The sequence below is a fragment of the Tinamus guttatus genome, unplaced genomic scaffold (genome assembly GCF_059628265.1).
Source record: "Tinamus guttatus ecotype Peru unplaced genomic scaffold, ASM5962826v1 Tinamus_guttatus_pri_ptg000031l, whole genome shotgun sequence".
Classification (NCBI taxonomy): domain Eukaryota; kingdom Metazoa; phylum Chordata; class Aves; order Tinamiformes; family Tinamidae; genus Tinamus; species Tinamus guttatus.
The window spans coordinates 532,275-554,895 of NW_028288565.1; the positions used below are offsets into that span (position 1 = coordinate 532,275).

Sequence of the window (22,621 nt, forward strand, 5' to 3'; positions counted from 1 at the left end):
GGAAATATATTCCCATAGCAGTATGATCTGGTGAATCAGGCCCTCACCTACGACACTGATTTGTGACCCTGTACTCTTGAAAAATTGCTTGTCCATTCCATCCCATAAATGAGACTTCTGTGCAATGCATAAATATGTTTACTTACATACCAGGAATGCTACAAGATTTGCTAATACTTTAGAAAAGCTTTGATATTCCTAAGAAAACTGAAAGTTTTCCCAATGGTTTATTAAAAAAGTCTCCCTATTAATTTAAACAAATATGTATTTTATTTGTGCTTTCAGCAACCATTTTATTCTTCTCTGAAGTGGTTTCCTGTCTACTGCAACAGCATACAGCCCTGAATCTGCACATATGGATACCTGCACATATGAATCTGTACAGATGGATAGTTTGACACCTCTCATCCATCCCACTGGAACTCAATGGAGTTCCTTGGGTGGGCAGTTGGGATATGCATGTTTGTGGAATCAAGCCCCAGATTTTATTGTGCGCTTTTACCTCACAGGGGCCACTAACACTGACTTTGGAGAACTGAAAAATGAGGTTTGGGCTTCATCTGCCATGGCATCAATATACTGCAGAGAGGAAATTATAGCCCCAGGGCTGTGGATACAGCGAGTTTTGCCCAAATCAGTAATTCCACCTAGATAGAGTTGTTGCTCTGACAGGGCATTTCTTGTTTTGCTATCATTTTCTGACATGGTCTGTGCTTCTTTTCTGACACTCCAACAGCCAAAAGAAAGAATCAAAACAGAATTTCCACTGCAGTTCTGTGCACCAAAGATGACTTCAAGGACAAAGCAGATTTTTAGTGTCAACTCTCTGCCCTCACCTAAAATAATGTTTTGGGTTTTTTTCACAGCCTCTTTTTTATACCCTGTTTGTTCAGAAATTTTCATATGTCTATGAATAACCCTGCTGGAAGAAAGACTCTTTAAAATCAATCATTTCCCTGTAGCTATCAAGAAGGAAATAATGGACTTTGCTCATCAGTGCTCCATTTCCACAGGACAGGAGAGCCTGGAGATGGCAGAGAAATCAGCCCAGACAGTGTTTCACTGCTGGAGCTGCTTTTGCTCTTACCAGGATGAGGATCTGCAGGTGGCAAGTGCTCCCTGTCAAATATTGGGCTCTTTAACAAATATCTTTTCCTGAACATGCCTACTGAAGACCTGAAGGCAGTATGCTAATATATTTATATCATAGAGTGACACAAGTGAAAAAAATAAATCAAAGCTTAGCCTGAAGCCTGATGCTGGAAACTCTTGAGAAAACAACAACATGCTTTCTCTTCCTGTCTTCACAAAGTTATTCTGGTTCCTTATTAAACACTATTACTTTAAATACCTAGATGTGCTGACCAGCATTTCAAAGCATATTCCCTCCATATTCCACCCTCCACAAACTCTCTAGGGGAAGAATACAAAGTGTTCTGGTTCCAGAGAAACTTCATGATTTTTCAGTCTTCCACACCTTATGCAAGTAACCTGAATTTAAACACAATTACAACATGAGGATGTTGTAATGTACTTCCAATGGCAAGCAGCCATCAGCACCTCCAACAGTATTTGAGTGCAGAGATCAGCACAAAGATTTAGATCCAGGCAATTGTGGCCAAACACTGAGATCGATCTCAGGCACTTAGACATGTATTTAGTAAAAGCAGAGAGAAAAGAGAATCTTGTCTCAAATTTTAAACACACAGAACCATGGATCAACACGATCTCCAGAAAGTTAAAAGGTAAAGTATCTGATCTGAAAGTTCCTCCTGAGATTGTCACTCCTCAGAGCAGAATCTTCTGGTATCAAGGCAGACCAATGTTTGCTTCTAATTTTATAGCCCTGTTCAGATTTGGATTCAAAACTAGTGCCACTTAATTAAAAGTGTTATGAACTTTGGATGCTATAAGAGAATCATGTCATTCCTGTGCCAGAGTGAAACCTAATATTCAACAAAGCATAGGAAACATTTTTTTTTTTCTCCCACTACATGTTTGTTCATACAATGTCTTTGGAAAAGCCCTGAAGATGCACAGATTAGTTAATACTAGATGACTATATTTGGACAAGAAATTGAATCTGAAATCATATCCTCAGCTACATTAACTGAAATTTTATGTCAGCAAGAATATTACCAGGGCAGCAGTCACGCAATAGCCTTTCCAGGCGTACTATCATAAAATGCTGACTGGCAACTGCTGGCATTGGAGGACAGGTAAGAATGAATGCAAGGCAAAACTTCAGCTTGCAGCTCACCCAGTTGAGCAGGTTCATGTTTGAGATCTAGCCTGCCCTGTCTAGAACAAGTTTTGAGAACGCTACAAGGAAACCATAGCTAGCATGCACAATGATACAGCTTCAGAAAGCTCCAAATCTATGAAAATGTCCTTATATAAACAACTAGTTCATACTTGGTTAGTCTGAAGCCTGTTTTCACTTCACTCCAACATCTCTCTCTCTGCATATAATAACAGTCTGTAAATTATTCTCTAGTTAAAAAGAAGCAAATACATGGAATGACCTGATAATGCACTGGGAGATAAGTGTGCCTGCCTTGCAGACTGAGCCCATGGAAACACATCAGGGTGTCCGGAGGAAAACATCGTGTGAAGCAAACAAATTGCAGATTTTTCTAACTGAGACCCCAGAAGTCAAGGAAACTGCACCTGAATAAAGAGAGCAGCTGGGCTCCTTATTGCAGCTCATGTAAGACAATTAGAAGAAATCATTTTCTATACTCACATGTGAAATTCAGGCTTGACTCTGACCTATAATTTCAAAGGCGCTCCACTTTTATTACTTAAATTTCACTGCTAATAAGAGCAGTCTAATCGAACTACAGGCAAAGAGTGTGAAATAATTTACAGATTTTCATAGAATCATAGAATCATAGAATGCTTAGGGTTGGAAGGGACCTCTAGAGATCATCTAGTCCAACCCCCCTGCATACGCAGGGACACCTAAAGCACGTGGCACAGGACTGCATCCAAGCGGGTTTTGAAGATCTCCAGAGAAGGAGACTCCACAACCTCTCTGGGCAGCCTGTTCCAGTGCTCTGTCACCCTCACTGTTAAGAAATTTTTCCTTAAGTTCCTATGGAATTTTTGATGTTTCAGTTTCCGGCCATTTCCTCTAGTCCTATTAGTGGCCACCACTGAAAAGAGACCATCCCCGTCCTCTGCACTCCCTCCCTTGAGGTATTTATATACACTGATTAGATCCCCTCTCAGGGGATCTAATTTTGCCTGGAAAAGGTCAAGGTCTTAAACAATGAAAAGTGCTTTTGATATCAGACTGCTTGCCCTGCACAGTGTAAAACTAATTGACCATGATGACAAATAAGGCATGTCTTCTGTGCCCAAAGTATTTTGTTTACCACTACGCACAAAATAATTACTAATCAACTGCTATCAAAAGTAACAGCACATGGCTGGCAGAGGTCCCAAATACCAGGCAAAGAAAATGATCTTAGTGCTTTCCACTGAAGATGAGGAAGCCAGGACAATTTAAATTAGCTTCTGTGAACCTATCCCAATTACCTTTTAGCTCTTATACAAGGACACTTAGGCAACTTAAGTAAAATGAACTAAAAAGCTACAAAACTAGAAGAGATTCCTTGATACTAAACTTGGGTTTCTTTTGGTCCTCAGGTGGGTGCATAACAGAGGTTTACTTGTTTTTCTTCCCTATGCTAGATAATTCAGTTTGACTTTGCAGAGACCCCTTCACACAGACAAACTGCAGGCATTTAGGGCAGTTATTCTGTTCACAGCAGTATATTCACTTTAGAATCCTTTTCCCTACAACTGTTCTCACTGCTCCTCTTACATTCCCCATCCATTCTCTTTTATCTCTCTTACCGAGTTTTCCACGTACCTAATATTTTCAGTAACAAATCAGCTTGGTTAGAAGTCTCCAGCACTTGTATAAGAAACTCTTGAGCAGCACGACAGACCTCCTTCTGCAGGCTTAGCAGATGACACATTTCTTTCCAAATACACTCTTCTTGAGGAATTCAATCTGGCACTTTAAAAATGTCTTGTGTTGGAGATCACTCCTCCATCATATAGTAGAAAAACCTGCTGGAAGGGTAAATATTTCGTTTTTTTTTTTTTTTTTTTTTTAAAAAAAAGCCTGGCCTGTATTTTGAAGGAGATGTAAGCTCTATTCTCCTATACTTCAATGCTGATATGGCTTTGCTAAGGGCTAGATATAAGAGATTAACTGATTAAGTGTCATTCCTAAAATGTCATTTATAAATCTCAGTGAGGGGTTGAAAGTGTGTTCATGTTCAGTATAGGTAAATGGTGAATGGGGGAACAGTTCTGGCTTCACATCTCCTAAGAGCACAGCAGCTTGTCCTTCCTTGGTGGATAGCTGGCAGTGCAGGGATTCCTGCAGATACCTTAAGAAAAAATGGAGAGCTACAAATGCCCCCATCTAGGAAAGAATTACAAGGATTGATGGGAACTTTAGGATATTGGAGAAGCGCCTACCTGGATATTCTATCATTGCCCGTCCTTACTGCTCTCTCCTCAAGGCCAGTGAGAAGGTACCAGCTGCACTGGAAGGATCCCCAACAGTGCTTTTGTGCTCCATCTTCTTGAAAAAGGAACATCATTCCTGATGATGTTTCCACACCTTCTTGCAGCTGAGCTGAAGAGCAGCTCAAAGGAGAAGCTCTTGATTCAGAGCAAACTTCTCTACCCATAGCTGTCTGATCTGCTCTGCATGGGAAAAGCTACTTTGAGACACAGAAATACTCTGGAGTCGATCAAGTTCTACCTTGTGATGGCTTTTGCTTTCTTCTTTTTTCTGCTCCTCTTTCAATTTCTCCATCATGTTCTTCTCAACTTTCCAGCAGACAGGAGGAGGCAAAAGAAGTGAGTGCCAAAGAGAAGCATGTCCAAAGCTCTGTGCATGGGGGACAGCAGATGTGTGGCTCAGTTCCCAGCAGCCCTGTGACAGGGAAACTCTGCAGCCCCTCCACGCTGGGCTGGGCTGCTCTCGGCAGCCTGTGTCCCAGGCACAGGAACAGGGCAGTGCGGCTGGAGGGCTCTTGCCAGGGCTCTGCCTGCTCTGCCTGTCGTCTGCAAGCAAGCGGGGCAAGGAAGAGGAAAGCTGCACTAGACTCTCCTGCTTTTAAAGGCCACATATTTGCTGTGGCAGTGCCTGTTTCCCCAAAACACAAATGAGAAAGAGGAAACAGCTGAACAGTTTCCTTTTGGAAGCGCTTCTGTGGCAGCCTCCCGTTCCCAAGCTGGGGACCTTGTTGATGCAGGTTTGAAATTGGCATTTGGAAGTGCCTGCTGGTGGCCTGGGGGCTTTATTTCACCCTGTGCTCTGCAGTGATGGGCCTGCCTGTGGATGGGCCACCTCTGACTGCTGTGTAATGGCACATGAGCAACAACAGCTGGTCACTGCTGGGCCTTCCAGCCCCACTATGGGTTGTGGGAGCTTGTGGGCGCTGAGAGGGAAAGGGGCTGAAGGGAACTGCTGGCAGGTAATGTCCTTGGTGGGTGCTTTGGGGGAAGCTGGGGCAGGCTGGGTGGGTTTGTTCCCATTTCTGGTGACGATGGAACCTCCTGGTGCCGCAGAGGGGCTGAGCAGCTCTGCCCGCGCGCTGCTGGCACCAACAAACCGTGCGGCAGGGGGTTCTCCCTGGCGCCTGCAGCTGTGCCAGGCCAGCAGTGCAGCAGAGCAGGGCTGCAGGGCAGCAGATCTGCTCATCCGCTGCCACGGGCTGCTGCTGATGGAGAGCGGAGCTGGCTTTGCTTTGGGATCCTTCACTGGGGCCCGCAGGTTCTTCCCAGTGCTCCCAGTGACCCTGGTGCCCCAAAGCACCTGGCAGTGGCCCCCTAAGCTCAGTGCCTGCAAACCCCCTCCCTCCAGTCCCTCTGCTCTCCACTGTCCCCAGCAGCTCCACGCAGGGCCCACATCCCCAGGGCGGCAGGCCCAGGGCCGTTGCCGCACCGCACACAGCCCCACACGGACAGACAGTGCCTCTCCACAGGGACACGGCTTTATTTGCCTCCTGCTCTGCACTGCTGGCCTCCCCCGGTGCAGAGCTCTGCAGCTACCGCCCGTCGAGCACGGGGCTCCTCGACGTGCTCCGGCCTAAGGTGAGCTGCAAAGACACCGACGTTGAGGGGAGCAGCGTGGGCACAAGGCCCCTGATGCCCCACGGTGCCCGGCTGGGGTGTCTTCCCTGATGCACCCCTGGGGCCACACAGGCCCCCATCCCCGAGCCCCCTGGCTTTTGGCACCCACGGAACCTCTGGGCGCCTCGTTAGCCAGGCCCCACTGCTGTAGCCACGTGGCTGCAGCTGTGTCCCGGAGCAGGCCTGGCACGGGGACATGGCCACCAGGGCACGGGCATGGCCACAACCCCGACCTGCCCCAGAGCCCGACCTTGAACCCAACCCGGGCCCTCGGCCAGGAGCAGCACCTCAGCCCTCACTGCTGCTCACCCAGGACGTGGACGGCTGCCGCCTGCGGTGCCTGGTGGCTTCCCACGCAGCAGCTCCAAGATGCGCTCAGGAGCCGCTCGAACAGCACGGGGCAGTCTTGGGCCTGCGACAAGACACAGTGCAGGCAGCAGGAGCTCATCCCCATCTCCAACAGTCCCCTTTGCTCCCCTCTGCCCAAACGCCTGCCCACCCATAGCCAGTACAGGGGCGACCCCACGACGCGGGAGTCACGGGGTGGGCAGCCAGCACAGGGACACAGCCCCAGCACACAGCTCACTCACCAGGTGTCTGCAGACCTCGTCCTGTGTCTCATGTGCGCTCAGCCCAACGCTGATGTTGAGGCGCCTCCGCAGCCTCTTCGACCCCAGAAATGGGGCACACAGGTGCAGGGTCACCTTGCAGGCCTGCAAAAGAGCCCCAGGCCCTGTCATGGGGATGCTCTGCACCTGCCTGGGCACTGAGGAAGGAACCTTGCTGGCAGGGCAGCATCACCCAGGGCCCGGGGAGACTCCTTCAGCCCCACATGGAAGGCAGTGAGTGCCCCCATGGCTCAGCCAGCCCCACAGGGCTTTCTGTGGGGCACCTGGGGCTCTTACATTGCACACAGCCGGGGACAGGTCCCGAAGGTGCAGCACCAGGCTGGGAAAGGCCTCCTCCACCTCCCTGCTGAAAAGCGCTCTCCTCCCCAAGGCAGAGGAGGCCAGGGTGCCATAGAGGCCGAAGGCCGAGCACCGCAGCTCCTCTTCCTCCTGTGACGAGAAAGACTGTCGGGCAGGCTGCTAGCACACACTGCTCGGCACCGCGCAGCGCTGCCCACAGGGTGGGTGACCGGCGACAGCTGCCCCCTGCCAACAGCAGCCCACAGGGGACGGCAACCCGCGTGGGCTCCCGCCTGCCCACGGAGAGACAGCGGCTCCACTTACCGCCCCCCAGAGTGCCCGGCAGCTCCTGGCCACCTCTTCAAAGGCAGAGCCCATGGCCCTCGCCTCCAGCCATGCCAGGACCTTCGTCAGAGCCACCAGGCTCTCTGCAGCCACCTCCGGGCTGCCCACGTCATCCAGGCCTCCGAGCAGCACTCTCACCGCCATGGCCCAGTGCTTCCGCAGCTGCAGAGCGACACGCACATGAGCTCTTGCCTCTCAGTGCTGCTCCCCGCTGCGGCGCCAGTGGCAGCGCTTTCCAGAGCAAGCCCAGGGGAGAGCCCCGATGCCAGGGCACAGGGCATTGCCTCAGTGCAGCCCTGCACCTGCCTCGGCTCCTCGAGCACCTCCATGCTCCTCCCCAGCTCGGCTTGCGCTCAAAGCGCACCAGAGGCTACCTCACCTTTGTGGGTGCTCCTATGGCCACGTTCCCCAGGCCCCTCATGGCCATTTGTCTTACGCTGCTGACAGGGTCGCGCGACCTCTCTGCCAGCGCCTCTAGGAGGGGTGTCACGATCTTTCTCTCCCTCACCAGCTGGTCCTTCATGAGCTGCAATCGAGACACGTGAGCGCTAGCATGGAGCACCCCTCACCTGGGTGAGACGCAGGAAGCCCTGCGAGCCCCCTCGCCCCGTGGCTGTCTCACCTCCGCACAGAACGCGGTGGCTGTGAGCCGCAGGTTCGCCGAGCGGGAACGCAGCCAGCGGAAGAGCCGCTGCACCAGGCGCTGCGGGACCTGCTCCGCGCGCAGCAGCACACTGCACACAGAGCACAACAGCCTTGTAGCACGTGCTCACACAGCACGGCCCCCCGGCACTGCTCCCAGCTGCGCCCACCCCGGTGCAGACGCCGCTCGCACTGGAGCAGAGCTCGGGGCAGGCCCCAGCTCCCAGCAGCCCTTCCTCCAGCAGGGCCCCTGCCAGGGGCTCTCACCTCGCCAGGAGACACACGCCGGCCGTGTGAGCCTGGGGCGCTGCCAAGGACGCCCACGCTCCCTGCTCCCACAGCAGCCGCAGCCACCGGTGCTCCAGGCTCTTGGACAGCACCAGCTCCAGGGCCTCCACAAACAGGCTGCAGAGAGAAGCCAAAGAAAGCTCCAGGCACAGCACTTTTGTGGGAAGCTGCTCTTTAGCACAGCCCCACGATGGATCCCAGCAGCAACACCCAGCTGAGGTGCAGAAACGGCCCAATGCCCCATGCCCTGCCCTAGAGAGCCCAGTCCCAGCTACCACGGAGGCAGCCCAGCACCAGGGCAATAGGCAGGTGGCTCCTGCAAAGCCATGGGCCGCACACACAGATTCTGCCCCTGCCCCTGCTGCTCCTCACCTGCCCGGTGGGTCACTCCTCCTAAGCTCTCCAAGGGGCAGGTCCATGTCCTCCCCCAGTGTCTCGCTGAGCTGCTCCAGGAGGCTTGGAAGCAGCCAGGGAAGCAGGCGCCGAACCAGGGTGTGACTCCTCAGTGTTGACACCACCTCCCGGAGGGCGCGAGTGATCTACAGGGAAATTCAACCAAGAACCACCTGGTAAAACAAGGCCATTGCCCACAGACCACATCCCCCTGACAGCCCCGGGGCTTTTACTCTCTCTAGTTCTCACTGCAGGGAGAGCCTTTCAGCCTGGCAGCTGCAAGATGTCCCAGGTCCCCACACTGCTACCACACCAGCTCAGCACGCCAAAAGGCTCCACGGGCCCTCACAAAGGGCAGGAATCCCGCTCGCACTCAAGCACCGCTTGGAAAGCACGTGCAAAGCGGCACGGCCGCCGGGGCTGCTGGCCATACCATGCGAGGCTCCAGGGCTGCCTGACTGCTGCCCAGCTCTGCAGCACAGCAGTTGGTCCCTCTGCTCTTTCCGGCTGCCCCCAGCTTCTCTGTTAAGTGGATGAGGACTGGGCAGCCCATGACGCTTCTCCCCAGGCTCCTCCACACCTCTGCTGTGTTGCTGCAAAGGAACACACGCCAGCACGTGAGCTGCCATCCCCGGCTACCCAAGGTACCCCTGGAGAAGCCATACACCCTCCTTGTGCCCATGGGACTGCCGGTGCCCAGGTCCCGGCAGGGACACGAGCTGCAGCGCTCAGCCTTGCGCGGGGCAAAAGCACTGGCTGCCGAGAGGGCCGCCCACGCAGGCGAGCCCCACGGCTGGCTCTGACGGCAGCGGGAAGGGCGGTTGCACAAACCTGTCCATGGGCAGCGGTGTCTGCAGGAGGCTGCCCAGCACCGGCTCTTGGTGAGAGCGGCACAGCTGGACCATGGCCTGCAGCACCACGCGCCGGGGAGTGCTCTGCTGGGTGCTCCGCAGGCACGTGCACAGGATGGACACCAGCTCGGGCACCTGAAAGGAGGTGGGCGAGAAAGAAAGGCTCGGTGTGTCCTTTCCCCATTGTGCCTCGGGGCCAACACACTACTGCAGAGAACAGCCAAAGGCATCCTAAAAAATGCCTCTCTCACCTCCTCCTGGAGTATCTTGTCAACACAATCCCCTAGGAAGGTCAGTGTCCACTGACCAGCAGCCCACATGCACATGGGCCTGGAGCACAGCAGGCTCTCCACGATGCTGCTCACGAAGCCTGTGGCCTGGCCTCGTGGGAAATATTTGCACACAAGCTGGGGAGAAATCAGAAACACAAGCGAGCGTGTCACGGGAGTTGCTCAGATGCAAAACATGTGTCCTGCAAGCAGCACTCCCACACACATGTGCACACAAACATATTATGGCCCCACTCGTGCTTTTTGAGGGCCAGGTACCTTGGCAATGTTGGTGGAGGTTGCCAGCAGAGACCCAGAGGTGACGGTTTGGAGCCTCTCGGACAGAGACGTGACCTGGGTCCACGGTGCCACATCCATCTTTTCATCTGGAACTATCAGAAAGGGGAGTGACATTGATGGGGAGCCGACTCCCGGATTCCTGGGCACTGAGCAAGGACATGGGGGAGGCCAGCAAAGGCCACACAAAGCCAGGGTCCCCCGAGGCAACACAGTGGCTCTGCAAGCTGGACAAGGTGCTACGGCGCAGGGGGATGGGGCCTGGTGCTGGGCTCCTTCCTGCAGGGAGCAGCAGGGGCAGCTCTGCCTATTCCTCTCACCAACTCTCTGGAGAAGGAGGCAAAGGCAGGTCGCTGCCCGCCGACGGGATGCGGCTGACTCCTCACAAGTCAGAGGCCCCAGCAGTCCCACCAAGGAGCCAAACTCTTGGCAGGCACCACCTCGCTGCGGGAGCAAGACACAGGCACGAAGGTCACCGGCATCGCCACGGCCGCTGGCCCTCTCCCGACTGCAGCGCCCCGAGCACTGGCGGAGCCGGGCGGGAACAAGGGGCCACCCCGCAGCCCTGGGACACCCAGAACCCGCCGCCCGCCCACGCAGAGCTCCCGGCACAGGGTCCCCGCTCACCCTCTGCTCGCGCCTCTCTTCGCAGGTGCTCAGCACCTGCACACACACTTGCAGCGCTCCATCACGCTCACACAGGTCGGCTGAGGTGAGCCAGCGCCGCAGGACCTGCCACGACAGCGCCTGTCTCACCATGGCCTGAATTTTGCCCTGCACCCCTCCCAGGGGCCCTGCTGCTTTTGTGACCCTGCTTTCCCGGGGCACCGCAGCCCCACGTGAGGAGCCCTTGCTGGGGCCACCTCCCCAGTCCAGCCTCTCGCCATGGGCAGCCTTCATTTGTGCATCAGCCCTTGTTCACAGCTGCACAAGTGGGAGAAGCTCTGCTCATCTAGCGGGCTGCAGGACACTGCAAGCTGCCTGCAAGAACGTTGCTGCAGACGGGAAAAGCATGGATGCAAGCCTAGGGCGAGGGGGCCTGAAGCTAGGACCATTTCACTTCCCGCTGATGTGCACGGATGGCACCGTGTTAGAGAAGAGTTAGAGTTAGAGAAGAGCTCCCCTCCACGGATCAGGCCCGCAGGCGTTATTCCCGCAGCTCTTCCATGTTCTGGTAGCAACAACGCCTTCCCCGCTGCCCCAGGGCACTCACCTGCACCACGTCCCCCAAGCAGATGGGGACCGGCTCTGCCTGCTGGAGGGCTGCCATGAGCTGTCCCAGGGCTCGCAGGGATTGTGCCTGTCACCAGAAAGCAGAGGAGAGGCCATGTACCCCACAAAGATGCCACAGCTGCCAGTGGTGATTCCCATTCCCAGTGTGGGGTGCCTGGTGCTGGCTCCCCGCTCAGCGGTGACCCAGCAGGCCAGCACCTACCACTGCGCGTGAAGCAGTCGCCATCGTCTCCCCTCTCATGTGCAGCTGCTCTGGATAACGACGGCACAGGATGGCCTGGCAGCATTGAGTCAGGAGGCTGCACTTTTCCCTCCTGCTCAGACAGGGTTTCAGCTTGCTGAAAGGAGAAAAGGGCAGAGAACACAGAGAGGGGGCTTACTAGCACTCCCCAGAGTAAGGCAGAGGACAACTGCCTTTGGTCCAATCCACAATCCCAAACCCAGCGCCCGCAGCCCCAGCCAGACCAGCCAGCTGTGCTGGGACACACACTGGCATCCACAGTGTCAGGAACAGACCCTACCTCAACTGCTCCATGGCCACGAGGGCCCGGGGCTGCACCGGGGACTCCCGCGGCTCCTCCTGAATCACCTCCTGCAAGGCACAGACAGACAGGCACAGGGTGGGCAGGGGGCAGGAGAGCGGGAGGGAGCTCCTGCCAGGCCGAGCCATGGGCTGAGCTGCCCAAGCTCACAGACACCAGCTCTGCTGCCCCCTCACGACTCCCACAGAGGCTCTACAGGAAAAGGCAGCAGCTCTGCAGCGCCGGGACGCACTCTGCTCCCCCGCTGCAGCCCCAGCGCCAGCCCCTACGCGCCCTGCCAGCTGGGGATGCAGCTCGTGGCCGTCAGGAGCTTGCATACCACCCTGCAAGAGCATCGCGCCCCTGTGCAAACCCACCCCATGGCCCAGCCCTTGGCTCCCCTGCACCGCGGCCCCGGCTCTGGACACTCACCACCAGGGTCTGCAGCAGCTCCCACTTGCGGCAGAGCTCAAACCTGGGGCTGCTGCCTGCAGCCTGCAGGGCAAGGCTGATCTCTGTGATGCTCTGCACCAGGGAGAGCCTCAGCTGTGCGTCCTGATGCCAGGGGAGACAAAGAGGCTTTCAGCCAGGGCCCCAGGGTGGGAAGGGCAGCGGGTCTGGGGCTAATCTGCCTCCAAGCACAGTGCAGGGAGGACATGGTACCCTCTGGGACCCTGAAGCACCCTGGGCACCTGCCCCCCAACACGGAAACGTCCCCTCCCTCTCCCCTGCTGGCAAGGAGCCTCCCATGGGAGGGGAAGCCATTGCTCCAGGTGCTGCCTGGGAAGACCCTGTGCATCGCGGACACGGGCAGCAGGCTGAGCAGCGCTCGCCTGGCTGCAGCAGCAGAGGTGCGTGACGGGAGGAGCAGGAGGGGCTGCAGCTGGCAGCACCCACACGCCTCTGCCCCACGCTGCGAGCTCCCACCTGGCAGCCCTCTCTGTAGAGCCCCAGCACGTTGCCCACGACGTCTCTCTCAACGTGGGCCAGCAGCTGCTCCCTGGGGGCACGCAGCGACATCCGCCCGTAGGTGACCATGAGCGTGGCGCGAGCAGCGCGTGTCCTCACCGTGTCGCCCTGCCAGGGGTTCCCCAGAGAAGCACCGAGACGTCAGCCCGCTGCCCTCCTCTGCCCCGAGACTTCGTGTGCTCCTAAGGCAGGAGCTGCCCCTGCCCCAACAGCGGCACCTCCCGACAGGGGCACCCTGGGCCCTTTACCTTCTGGGCTTTCAAAGTTGCCAGGAACTCCTTCACGCAGGCCAAGGCAAGCAAGAAGTGGCTCTCGGCGCAGCGCGACAGGACGGAAACAATTCCCTGCAAGGCAGCAGAAACAGGGAGTCACTCCCAGCCCAGCGCCCAGCCGTGACCAGCTCCAGAGGTCAGGCAGGATCCTTCCCCGGGGAAAGGGACACAAACAGGACACCAGCTGTGCTGGAGCAGGGCCGCACAGAGCCCCTGCGCCCCAGGCACACGCAGGAGACACCCTGCCGCACAGCAGGGCAGTGCGAGGAACCCTCACCTGCGACTCCCACAGCTCTAGGAAGTTGGCTGCTTGCAGGTGCTTCAGGGTCTGCTCTCGCACGTGGCGCAGACACCCGCAAGCTGCCAGGGCCGTGCCGAGAGCCTTGTACAGGAACCTCTGCAAGAGGAGAGGCCAGGCCCCAGCTGCAGGGACAGCCCTGCCCGGCGGGACAGGGCCAGGCCGCAGCGGTGCCACCGTGCCGAGAGCCGCCAGGCGCCTGCGGCAGCAGCCCCAACTGCACGCGCTGGCCAGCCCGGCACAGCCACCAGCCCGGCGCGGAGGGGAGAGCAAGCGCCTTCCTGGGCAGCGAGAGCAGCAGGGACAGGAGCCCACCGGGCAGAGCAGTGCCGCCAGCCTGTGCGTGGGCCCCGGCCTCCCAGGGCTCTGCTGGTGCCACAGCCCTCAGGGTGCCCCAGCAGCGGCAGCGACACCGCGCAGGGAACAAACCTTCTCCCAGGACAGGCGGGGAGAGCTGCCCAGCTGCTGGCTCAGCTCCTGGCTCAGGCCCACGATCCAGGCGTCGCTCGCGATGGCTTCCAGTGACGTTTGCAGGAACTAGAGCAGAGGGGGACATGAAGCAAACACCCCCTGCCCTTGCCTGGGCCCTTTTGCACATCTAATGGGCAGAGCTCCCCAACCAGCCCTCTTGCAATGTGCCTCTCACTCTTCCTCTAACACGATGCTTGAGCCCGGGGGTTTGGCAGGAGCTTGTGCTGCTCAGTGTCCAAAAAGGGAGCTCCCAGGTTCCTCCCAAAACTTTTCCACACCCCGGGCGCCCCATCCAGCTGTGGCCCCCACACACATGCTGTACCTTCAGCACAAGGCTCTCCCACTTGGCCACGTCCAGGGAGCTGGCGGTTGTTCCTGCAAAGCCCAAGGAGGCAGACCCTGTGCTCTCAGCCCCCTGAGCCCCCAGCAGAGCCCCAGGGTCTCCTTTGCAATCCAACAGCCCAAAGGCTCAGCCCAGGGGGCTGACAAGCATCCCTAAACCTGGCACCATTCCCCGGTGCCAGGCTGGGAGCTGACAGCATTTTGCTGCGTCCTCTGCCGCCAGCCTGTCCCTGGCAGCGACACTTTACCTGCCAGGTGCTGCAGCAGCAGGGGGATCTCTGCAGCCCAGCTCGCCCCCAGCGCGCTGTGGATCATGCCGGGGAGCACCTGCAGCAGCTGCAGGGCCGCAGCGCCACGGCCACCACCCGCATGCGGAGCCACCGCCGCTGTCACCTAGCAGAGCGCGAGAGAGACGGGGGGCTCGCACCCACCTCGGAAGCCGCGGCTGCGCCGCAGGCAGCCAGGCAGGCAGGCAGGGAGCCCCAGGCGCCTCTCGCACACTCCTGCCTCCTCCCGAGGTGCCTGCACCGGCCTCGGCACCATCTCTCCCGCCCTCTGCCCGGCCACGAAAGCTCCTTCCCTGCTCCTCGAACTCACCAGCAGGCGAGCCAGCAGCGCCTGGGGAGCCGGCAGAGCCGCTGTGGGCACAAAGGAAGGCAGCGTGAGATTCCCAGCCCCTCAGGCCCTGCCCGTGCCGCTTCCCGTGCCGCCACGCAGGGCTGCAGGGCACCCTGGCCACAGCGCCTGCACAGCGGCACTGCTGGGTTCCTGGCGCTGTGCACACAGGGACAAGGACAGCCCTGGCGTGACAAGAACCAGCCCCAGAGCCCCAGAGAGCTGCGAGCAGCAGTGCCCAGCGCCTCCGCCGGGAAGGGCCGCATGGAAAGAGCCCTCGCCCCCGGCAGCGGACACTGCTCTGTCCTCCGCAGCCCCGCGCCTCCCGCAAGGGCCTGGTAGGGCTGCAGGGACACGCGCTGTCCCGCGCCACCAGCCCGGCACTGCTGCCCGGCACCTGCTGCTCCCCACCTTGCTCCTCAGGCTCCAGGGCCTTGGGCTCCCCGCGCTCAGTCTCCTGGCGCCTCTCGGCCAGGGCGCGCAGGCAGCGGCACAGTGGCACAAGCAAGCCCGTGTACTGCACTGGCACCACGTAGCGCAGCAGCTTCGGCCACAGGAGCTGCGGGCAAGAACCAGGCCATTTGGCACGAGGGCATTCCTGCCTCTCCGTCCCAGTCCCTGCATCATTTCCATGTCTCCAGCCCTGGCCTGGGCCCTTGGCCTCGCTCCTTCACGAGCTCAGGAGCTCTGCTCCTGCTCTGCCCTCCTCCTCTCCCTCCTGCCCCTCTCCCTGCCGCGCTTCGCACCCCTTTCCCTCTCCCTCGCTCTGGCTGCCTGCTGAGAGTGGCTGGCACACCTCTGCCCCCGGGGCAGCTCCCTTCCCTGCGGCAAAGGGATGTGGGAGCCACTCGGCCTTGCCAGCCCCTCCCAAGATCTCTACAGGCTACGGGACGCAACCAAGGCGCGTGCCCAGCGGTGCTCATGCGCTGCAGCACGCACAGGATGAGCGAGTCTGGCCACACAGAGCTCACACCCAGCTCTCCCTGATTGCTTTCATGCCTAAGGTGGGCGTCCCGGTGCACATGGCGAAAACAACTCACTTGGGCTACCGCTCCATTGGAGACATCCAGTGTGCTGACCATGTGCCAGCACAGGCGCCGAATGGCCCGTTCTTCATGTGCTTCCGCAGCACAAAGATTCCCTGTAGCCTGCGGGACAGGGTGGCAAATATTTGTCATTGCCCCTTCCCAGGCCCCACGGTGCCTGGCGATGGGGAGGACCCCCACCACAGCACCAGTACTGCCAGCCCGGCTGCGCTGGGCTCCGCTCCTTCAGGGAGACCCACGGCAGTGCGGCCCAGCCACGAGGTGCAGCCGTGGCGCTGTGCTCTGCCTTACCAGCCTGCCCGAGGTGCGGCAGAACTCGCTGAAGAGATGCCCCACCACGTCCCACGATGAGCAGCCCAGGCCGCTGGAGCGCAACAGCTCCCCGATGAAGTGCAGGACGGCCATCCTCACCTGCAGGCAGGGCAGGCTGCCGTCACGAGCCGGCCCCAAGCCCCAGGGGAGCTGCCTGCGCTGCGCTGCAGCCCCTCTGCCCAGGCCGGGACGAGGAGGCGGCAGCAGCCCTTGCTCTGCTGCTGCTGCTGCCACCAGCCTCCTGCCCCAGAGCCTGCGTCCGCCTATGGCAAAGGCCTGGCCAGGCTCTGCCTTGGAACAGCCCTGCTCTGCCCTGCAATGGCCCTGTCCAGACCAGCTCACCTGGCACGTGGGGTCGTGGCACATGGACTCCGCGAGTTTGGCAAACAGGGCCAAGTTCTCCCGCATGGCAGGCACTGCAAGAGACACGGAGAGGCGGTGCTGAAACCAAGTCCCCGTTTCCGCAGGGATTTCACACAGCTCCCTGGCTTCCCACGCACAAGCAGGGCAGAAAAGGGGTGCCAGCCTGTGCCTCAAAGGAAGCAGCACATTCCCAGGGGGATGCTGATCTTTTTGCTGCCTGGCCTACTGACCATCAGAGCGGACCAGAGCTTGCAGCACTCCCACAGCTGCCACACGATCGGCCTTGCTCCCGTTCCTCAGTTTGAAATAAAGGAAGACGATTGTCTCCTCGGGGCAGATTTGGGCTGTGGGGAAGAAAGAAATCCTGCTGGTCAGGAGAGCCCAGCGTCTTCCCACGTGCGCAGCTTTGCGAGAGCTGTGGCGACGCTGCAATGCGGCCCCGGCTCTCCTCTCCTTACCCTGCAGCACCATGCAGCGGCACAGCTCTGCCCTGTGCTCGGGCCGGGGCGGATCGATCTCATCACAGAGCTGTGGGAACAAAGTGTCTTAGAGCAAGTTGCACTGGCAGAGAGGGGGACAGAAAGGAAACCTCTCACGGGCATCTCTGGGTGCGGAGCCGTGCACCAAGCGCAGCGCCCTGGGCACACGCAGGGCTGGGCAGCAGCCGAGGCTGCCCAGGAGCCCCAGGCCAGGGTGGCATCGCCAGGCCTTACCTGCTCGTGCACAGCAGCACTGACGGCCTGCAGGTGGGCCCGTGGCCCGCGGCTCTGAATGCCAGCCACAGCTGCCAGGAAACGGCCCAGGCTCTGCAAGGGAGCGCGGCAGGGAGAGGGCAGCAGTTACCGCGAGCCCCCAGGAAGGCAGAAACAGGCGTCGCTGGGAAAACCACGGCCTGAACGCACTCACAGAGCTCTTCACACACCCGCGCCCTGGGAGGCACCGCAGGGTCCCCTGCAGAGCCACGTGCCCCAGCCACTCAACGCGCCCTCCCAGCCCTTCTGCCCTGCTGCTTTCTGCCAGCAGGAGCCCGGGGAGCCGCAGGGCCCTGTTCCCTCTTCCTATCTCCAAGGGACTCAGCTCCTGCTGGTGCCCTGCAACCCCCCGATGCTTCATTGCTCCCCTGCAGGCCCCGGCCGCGCCGTGCCCCGCACAGTGCCTCACCATGGTCACACCAAGGGGCTCTCGGACCTCTCGGTATTGGTGCAGCAGCCAGAGCAGCTGCTCCCAGACACGCTGGCAGTACTGCTCCGCGTGCAGCAGGACGGCCATCATGGCACCCACTGCCCTGAGCACAGCCTGCTTGGCCTGCCGAGGGAAAGCAAGACACCGCCACATGCAGGGATGAGGCTCTCTCCAGCACCCGCCTCCCCACGAGACACCCAGCCTGCACTTCCCGCACAGGGCTCTCCTTTTCCTCTCAGTCCCGGCAAGAAGGCCTCGCTCGCCGGCACAGGGAGCGTTTCCTCCCACCATCCCCAGCTGCCCTGCCAGAAGGCCCCAGCATTCGCCTCTTGCCTGCCCCAAGTGCTTGGCCCAGGGCTGCTGCACGGATGTCCCCTCCTGCCTGTCAGCACCGCTCACGTCGGCGCTCCCTGAAGGCTCCCGGCTCGGGATGCTTTCCAACCAGCCTGCTCCCTCCAAGCCCTCATCCGGCCCCGTGCACAGCCCCGCTGGCCCCTGCGGACGTCCCCGTGGCTGCCCATGGCTGCGAGGGCAGCAAGGCTCACCTCTTCCTCCTTGCACCGCTGCCAGTGTCTGCCCACGTAGCAGAAGAGCGGGTAAACCGGGGCGCAGAGCTGGGCGGCCTCCAGGCGAGGGAAGACCTGTTTATCCCACTCATGCAGGTACCCGGCTATCCCGCTGCACCACTGCTCCAGAACTGCAGCACAGGAAGGGAAACAGGATCGCCTCAAAACCTCTGACCAGCACCACACATTGCAGTGGCCCCCAGGCCTCCTTCCACCCACTATGGCCTTGCAAGGGTGGCACGGAGATCTGGCTTCAGAGACACCCTGCGCCATGGCACGAGACGGCCAGGTGGAAACCCTGCCTTGCTTCTCCCTTCTTCCACCCCCGCACACCTTCTCCTCCCCAAGGCTTAGCTCCCCTAGTGCCCGCTGCAGCCCCAGCCTCTTCCTGCCCCCAGCGTTTGCCCCTCAGCGCAAGCTTCACGGTTTTGGCCCTTTTTTCCTGGGCTCTGCCTTTAAGCCCACAAACAGCAAAGCAGGCTGTGCTTGATGAAAGGGAAGGGAAGGGAACAGGGGAGCCCAGGCTGGGCAGAGCGTGGCCAAAGGCAGCTGAACCGGGAGGCACGCGTGGCAGCAGAGGCCGGGCAGGGAGCCAGGAGCTCCTCCGGCCAGCGGCACCCAGTGCCGTCGGCTCCGGCCGCGGAGCTGCTGGTGGCAGCGCCGCAGCACCGACACTCACCGTCGCAGACGAGACGCAGCGTGCGGCCGCTCCCCGCCGCGCTCAGCACGTGCTGCAGGGCCGACAGCGTGCTCCCCGCAAAGGGCACGCACTGCAGGGCTGCAGAGAGAGCAGCGTGTGGGCAGCCCGGCCACCCAGAGCCGCGGCGGCCAACGGGCTCCATCTCCCGGCACCGCTGCCAGGACAGCACTGGGCCAGGGGGAGAGCCCGCTGCAGGGAGGCTCCTGCCAGGCCACTTGTGTGCCAACCACCTTCCTCGAGGGGCACGGGGAGTGGGGAAGCCCTAAACTGGGGAGGACAGCGTGGGGCACAGCCTGGTGTGTTGGCTCTTTGCTGGTTTCCCTCTGGTGCAGCCCCAGGTCTTTGGGGCAGGGCTAGGAGTCCGTTCTCCTGCTTGGCACCCGCTGGCACCCAGCTGGGGGGCCCTACCATAGCGGGCAGCCACGTTGCGCAGCGTGATGAGGACGAACTCCTCCGACGTCTCCTGCAGGGTTTGCAGGTGGCCCTGCAGCGCCGACACCACATCTCGCAGATGGCTGCGGGCCAGCGCCACCAGGACGTCGCTAGCGGCCGTCCTCACAGCAAGTGGCGCATCCTGGAAGAAGCATTTTGCATGTGGCAGGAGCGGGACTGACCCTCTGCCAGGGCTCGGCCTCCAGGCAGGACATACAGGCGCTAGCAGGGCTCCCGCTATGCCTTGCGCACACACAGCCCCACAGCTCCTCTTTGCACATTCCCTGGCCCCACACCGCAATGCGTCGCGAAGCTCCTGCAGGGGACGGCCGGGACAGGGGCCAGCACCTGAGGTCACCCTCAGAGAGAACGAGCTCACCTGCGCCGCTCGCAGGTCCTTCAATGCCACCGCTATGGCTCTGTCCACAACAGAGCTCTGCAGGTGGCTCTCCTCGCCCCATAAGACGCCCTCCAGCTCGCGGTAGGTCTCCTCCGCTCTGCCATCCTGGGGGCACAGGGACACAGCAGCCATGGGACATGCTGCCCCACACACAGCAGCTCGGCCACGCCGATGCCAGGGAGCAGCTGCTGGCACTGCTCAGCACAGCCGTCGGCAGCGGGCGAGAAGCCCTGCTCTGTGACCTCCTTGTGCGAACCCAAATCCTAATGTGGACACCCAAGCCCAGAGATGCCGCCACCTCCTGCCATCAAGGAGGGCGCGAGGGAGTGTCCACGCAGCATCCATGTTTTGGAACGAGGTGCAGCCCAAAGAGAGAGGCAGCATTGCAGGAGATCAGTCTGCGGCACCCAGGGAAGTCAGGGTGCTGCAGGGAGCCCTCGAACCCCACAGAGCCCATCAAGACACCCCTGCTCACCTCGGCGTCTTGCAGGCGGTCCAACAGCGAGGTCACGATGGCGGCAAAGGTAGTAATGGCCACAGGAACAGAGCCGGCCACACTCCCACCATCCTCACCACGTGCAGGTCTCGACTGGGCACCCGCACAAGTGAAGCAACCTGGAAGGAAAGCAGCGCCGGCTTTGTGTCACTCCAGCAGCCGTAGGGACAGAGCCCAGCTCAGGGCAAGAGCCTGCACAGCTGGAGCATGGGGCGACAGGAGAGGCTGCTGGCGCCAGCCCTGCTCAGGCTGGGGAAGAGGAGGCTGCGGCAGCTCGGGGCCGGCCCCAGGGGCTCAGGCGCGCTCTGCCCAAGTCTGGAACGTGGGCGCTGGCAGGTTCCGTCGCCCCCGTGAGACGCTGAGCGCGGGGACGCCCCCACCTCGGAGCGCTCGCAGCACCCCCATCGCGGCACGACTCCCTCTGCGGATGCACTGCTCCAGCAGCACCTCCTCCCACGGGAATCACAAGCCACTGACGCAGCAGCAGTGCCGGGAGGGACAGGTCACCCGTGGGGGCCACTGTGACCCGTGGGGACCGCTGTGATGCCTCACAGAGGGCTGCTGGCAACGTGGGCATGGGTAGGGATGGAGTGACAGACACTGGGGCCTCCTGTTCCCTAAACATGGCACTGCCCCAGGCTCCAGCACTCACAGTTGCTCCTTGGCCCCCAGCCCTTCTGAGTGGTGACCGTCCCTTGCCATTGCACAGGGGCAATCGCTCTAGCAGAAAGAACCCAGGAGCTGCTCAGGCCTCTGCTCACACAAGTGCCAGCTCATTCGGCTGCCTGGGAGGCGTCACTAGCACCCAGAACCTGATGGCATCAGGTCACAAGCTGCCAAGCCAGTGACTGCCAATTGCATGCAAAGCCTGGCAAGCAGAAGGAAAAGCGGGCTGCACAACACACAGCATCTCACCTCAGGGACTCAGAGGGGAAAAGACTTGCTGTGGAACCTGTCACAGCAAGAAGGAAGGTTGAAAAATACTGCAGTGTCTTTGACAAGGAGGAATTTGTGTTTGCAGCATTGCTTTTCCCTCGGTTTGCCAGGCTTTGCATGCAACTGCCAGACATGTTCTGCCAATTGACGGGACGGGGGGCAACAGACAGAACCAGGCATCAATGGAAAGTATGGTCTTATTTCACTGTTAATATTAAGGCAATACAGAAATGAAATGATATATTTCACAAAACATTAATCTTACTACACACTCAGTTTTAGCAACAGACAAAATAAGCATGGGAATTACCTAACCATTACTATATGAGAAAGAGAATAGTGTGATGTGAGGCTGTGATGAGGAGGCCACTGCCCGGGGGTCAGCCAGGTAGATACCCAGGAAGAGCAAGAAGTGCAAGAGCCGCAGCTCCCGCGTGACTGCGAATGGCAGGAGGAGGAACTCATTCAGGGAGCTGTTGTTGGACATTTGCTGTCCCCAGCATGGGGGACTGACCAAGGAAGAAAAAGATAAGAGACAAGTTAGGATCACACTTTTAAAAGGGGAAAAAAAATAATTTAATAAAACACCTCCCGTGTTATTTAAAATCACACATTGCTTCCCTCTTTGTTGGTAGAGTCTTTGTGTGGTTCCCTTCACCAAAAGAGTCAGGGTGGTAGGGACCTCCAAGGATCAGCTATTCCACACACACACACGCACACCCACACCATGCAAGCGTAGTCCCCTAGAGCAGCTTGCACACGATTGTGCGCACACCCATTTGCACACAGTTAACAAGCTTTTTTCCTTACGCAAATGAACCTCCTGTGTTTCATTTTGTGCCTACTGCCTCTTCTGCTGTGGCTGGACACCAGTGAAGAACAGTCTGTCCCCATCCTCTTGACACCTGCCCTTGGCTAAGGAGGCCCAATTCTCCCAGCCTTTACTTGTAAGAGAGATGCTCCAGGACCCTCCACTGGTCTCCCTGCAGCAGTGCAATGTCTCTCTTGTACTGGGGAGGTCTCAGAACTGGGCACACTGCTCCAGAAGTGGCCTCCCCAGGGCTGTGTAGGGCCACACTGATGGCTGCCGCATCATTGATGCCCCATACTTACCTTGTTGTCCTGCAGGGCTCCCAGCCCCTTCTCTGCAGAGTTATCTCCAGCAGCAGGTCAACTCCCAGGCTGCTCTGGTGCAGGCGCTTCTTCATGCCTCGGGCCAGGACCCAGGACCTTGAGCTTGCACTCAAGCAGGTGCCCGTCCATGGCTGCACAACAATAAATGCCTGCCAGAAGAGGAAAGCTATGGGAG

At 59.1% G+C, this 22,621-nt stretch overlaps 3 protein-coding genes across 3 annotated transcripts; all 3 read right to left on the minus strand.

The window, feature by feature from the left end:
- Positions 1–6,460: 6,460 nt before the first annotated feature.
- On the minus strand, positions 6,461–7,845 carry LOC148596092 (protein maestro-like). Its single transcript, XM_088530760.1, has 5 exons — positions 7,798–7,845; positions 7,398–7,580; positions 7,071–7,223; positions 6,756–6,878; positions 6,461–6,577 (listed from the first exon to the last, which is right to left on the minus strand). Exons 1-5 carry the CDS (start codon positions 7,843–7,845, stop codon positions 6,461–6,463), a joined length of 624 nt encoding a protein of 207 aa, XP_088386886.1.
- A 478-nt stretch (positions 7,846–8,323) lies between these two features.
- LOC148596093 (maestro heat-like repeat-containing protein family member 2B) lies at positions 8,324–12,087 on the minus strand. The gene is made up of 10 exons (XM_088531003.1): positions 11,913–12,087; positions 11,597–11,729; positions 11,372–11,458; positions 10,786–10,890; positions 10,479–10,602; positions 10,141–10,253; positions 9,573–9,727; positions 9,175–9,334; positions 8,721–8,887; positions 8,324–8,465 (listed from the first exon to the last, which is right to left on the minus strand). Exons 1-10 carry the CDS (start codon positions 12,059–12,061, stop codon positions 8,324–8,326), a joined length of 1,335 nt encoding a protein of 444 aa, XP_088387129.1. The 5' UTR covers positions 12,062–12,087.
- Positions 12,088–12,198: 111 nt separating this feature from the next.
- LOC148596094 (maestro heat-like repeat-containing protein family member 2B) lies at positions 12,199–20,781 on the minus strand. Its single transcript, XM_088530769.1, has 24 exons — positions 20,757–20,781; positions 20,356–20,495; positions 20,030–20,143; positions 19,860–19,985; positions 19,457–19,622; positions 19,028–19,126; positions 18,328–18,479; positions 17,762–17,905; positions 17,314–17,406; positions 17,059–17,128; positions 16,831–16,944; positions 16,580–16,653; positions 16,217–16,336; positions 15,920–16,027; positions 15,291–15,438; positions 14,862–14,902; positions 14,513–14,591; positions 14,245–14,297; positions 13,863–13,988; positions 13,431–13,550; positions 13,100–13,225; positions 12,840–12,989; positions 12,345–12,467; positions 12,199–12,243 (listed from the first exon to the last, which is right to left on the minus strand). The coding sequence occupies exons 1-24, from the start codon at positions 20,779–20,781 to the stop codon at positions 12,199–12,201; spliced, it is 2,556 nt and encodes an 851-aa protein (XP_088386895.1).
- Positions 20,782–22,621: the final 1,840 nt, after the last annotated feature.

What these genes read in the sequence shown, in the direction of transcription:
- LOC148596093 (XM_088531003.1), bottom strand. Translation starts at nt 12,061, where the DNA reads ATGGCTCGGCCTGGCAGGAGCTCCCTCCCGCTCTCCTGCCCCCTGCCC. An exon ending in TGGCGACTGCTTCACGCGCA is followed by an intron (nt 11,459 to 11,596) that starts GTGGTAGGTGCT and finishes TTCTGGTGACAG; the next exon opens with GCACAATCCCTGCGAGCCCT. An exon ending in CCTCCACCAACATTGCCAAG is followed by an intron (nt 9,728 to 10,140) that starts GTACCTGGCCCT and finishes ACCTCCTTTCAG; the next exon opens with GTGCCCGAGCTGGTGTCCAT.
- LOC148596092 (XM_088530760.1), bottom strand. Translation starts at nt 7,845, where the DNA reads ATGGCCATGAGGGGCCTGGGGAACGTGGCCATAGGAGCACCCACAAAG. An exon ending in TGTCCCCGGCTGTGTGCAAT is followed by an intron (nt 6,879 to 7,070) that starts GTAAGAGCCCCA and finishes GCTCTTTTGCAG; the next exon opens with GCCTGCAAGGTGACCCTGCA. An exon ending in ACGAGGTCTGCAGACACCTG is followed by an intron (nt 6,578 to 6,755) that starts GTGAGTGAGCTG and finishes GTCTTGTCGCAG; the next exon opens with GCCCAAGACTGCCCCGTGCT.
- LOC148596094 (XM_088530769.1), bottom strand. Translation starts at nt 20,781, where the DNA reads ATGGGGGTGCTGCGAGCGCTCCGAG. An exon ending in GTGCTGCTGTGCACGAGCAG is followed by an intron (nt 17,129 to 17,313) that starts GTAAGGCCTGGC and finishes TTGTTCCCACAG; the next exon opens with CTCTGTGATGAGATCGATCC. An exon ending in CAGGGTGCCCCTGTCGGGAG is followed by an intron (nt 12,990 to 13,099) that starts GTGCCGCTGTTG and finishes AACCCCTGGCAG; the next exon opens with GGCGACACGGTGAGGACACG.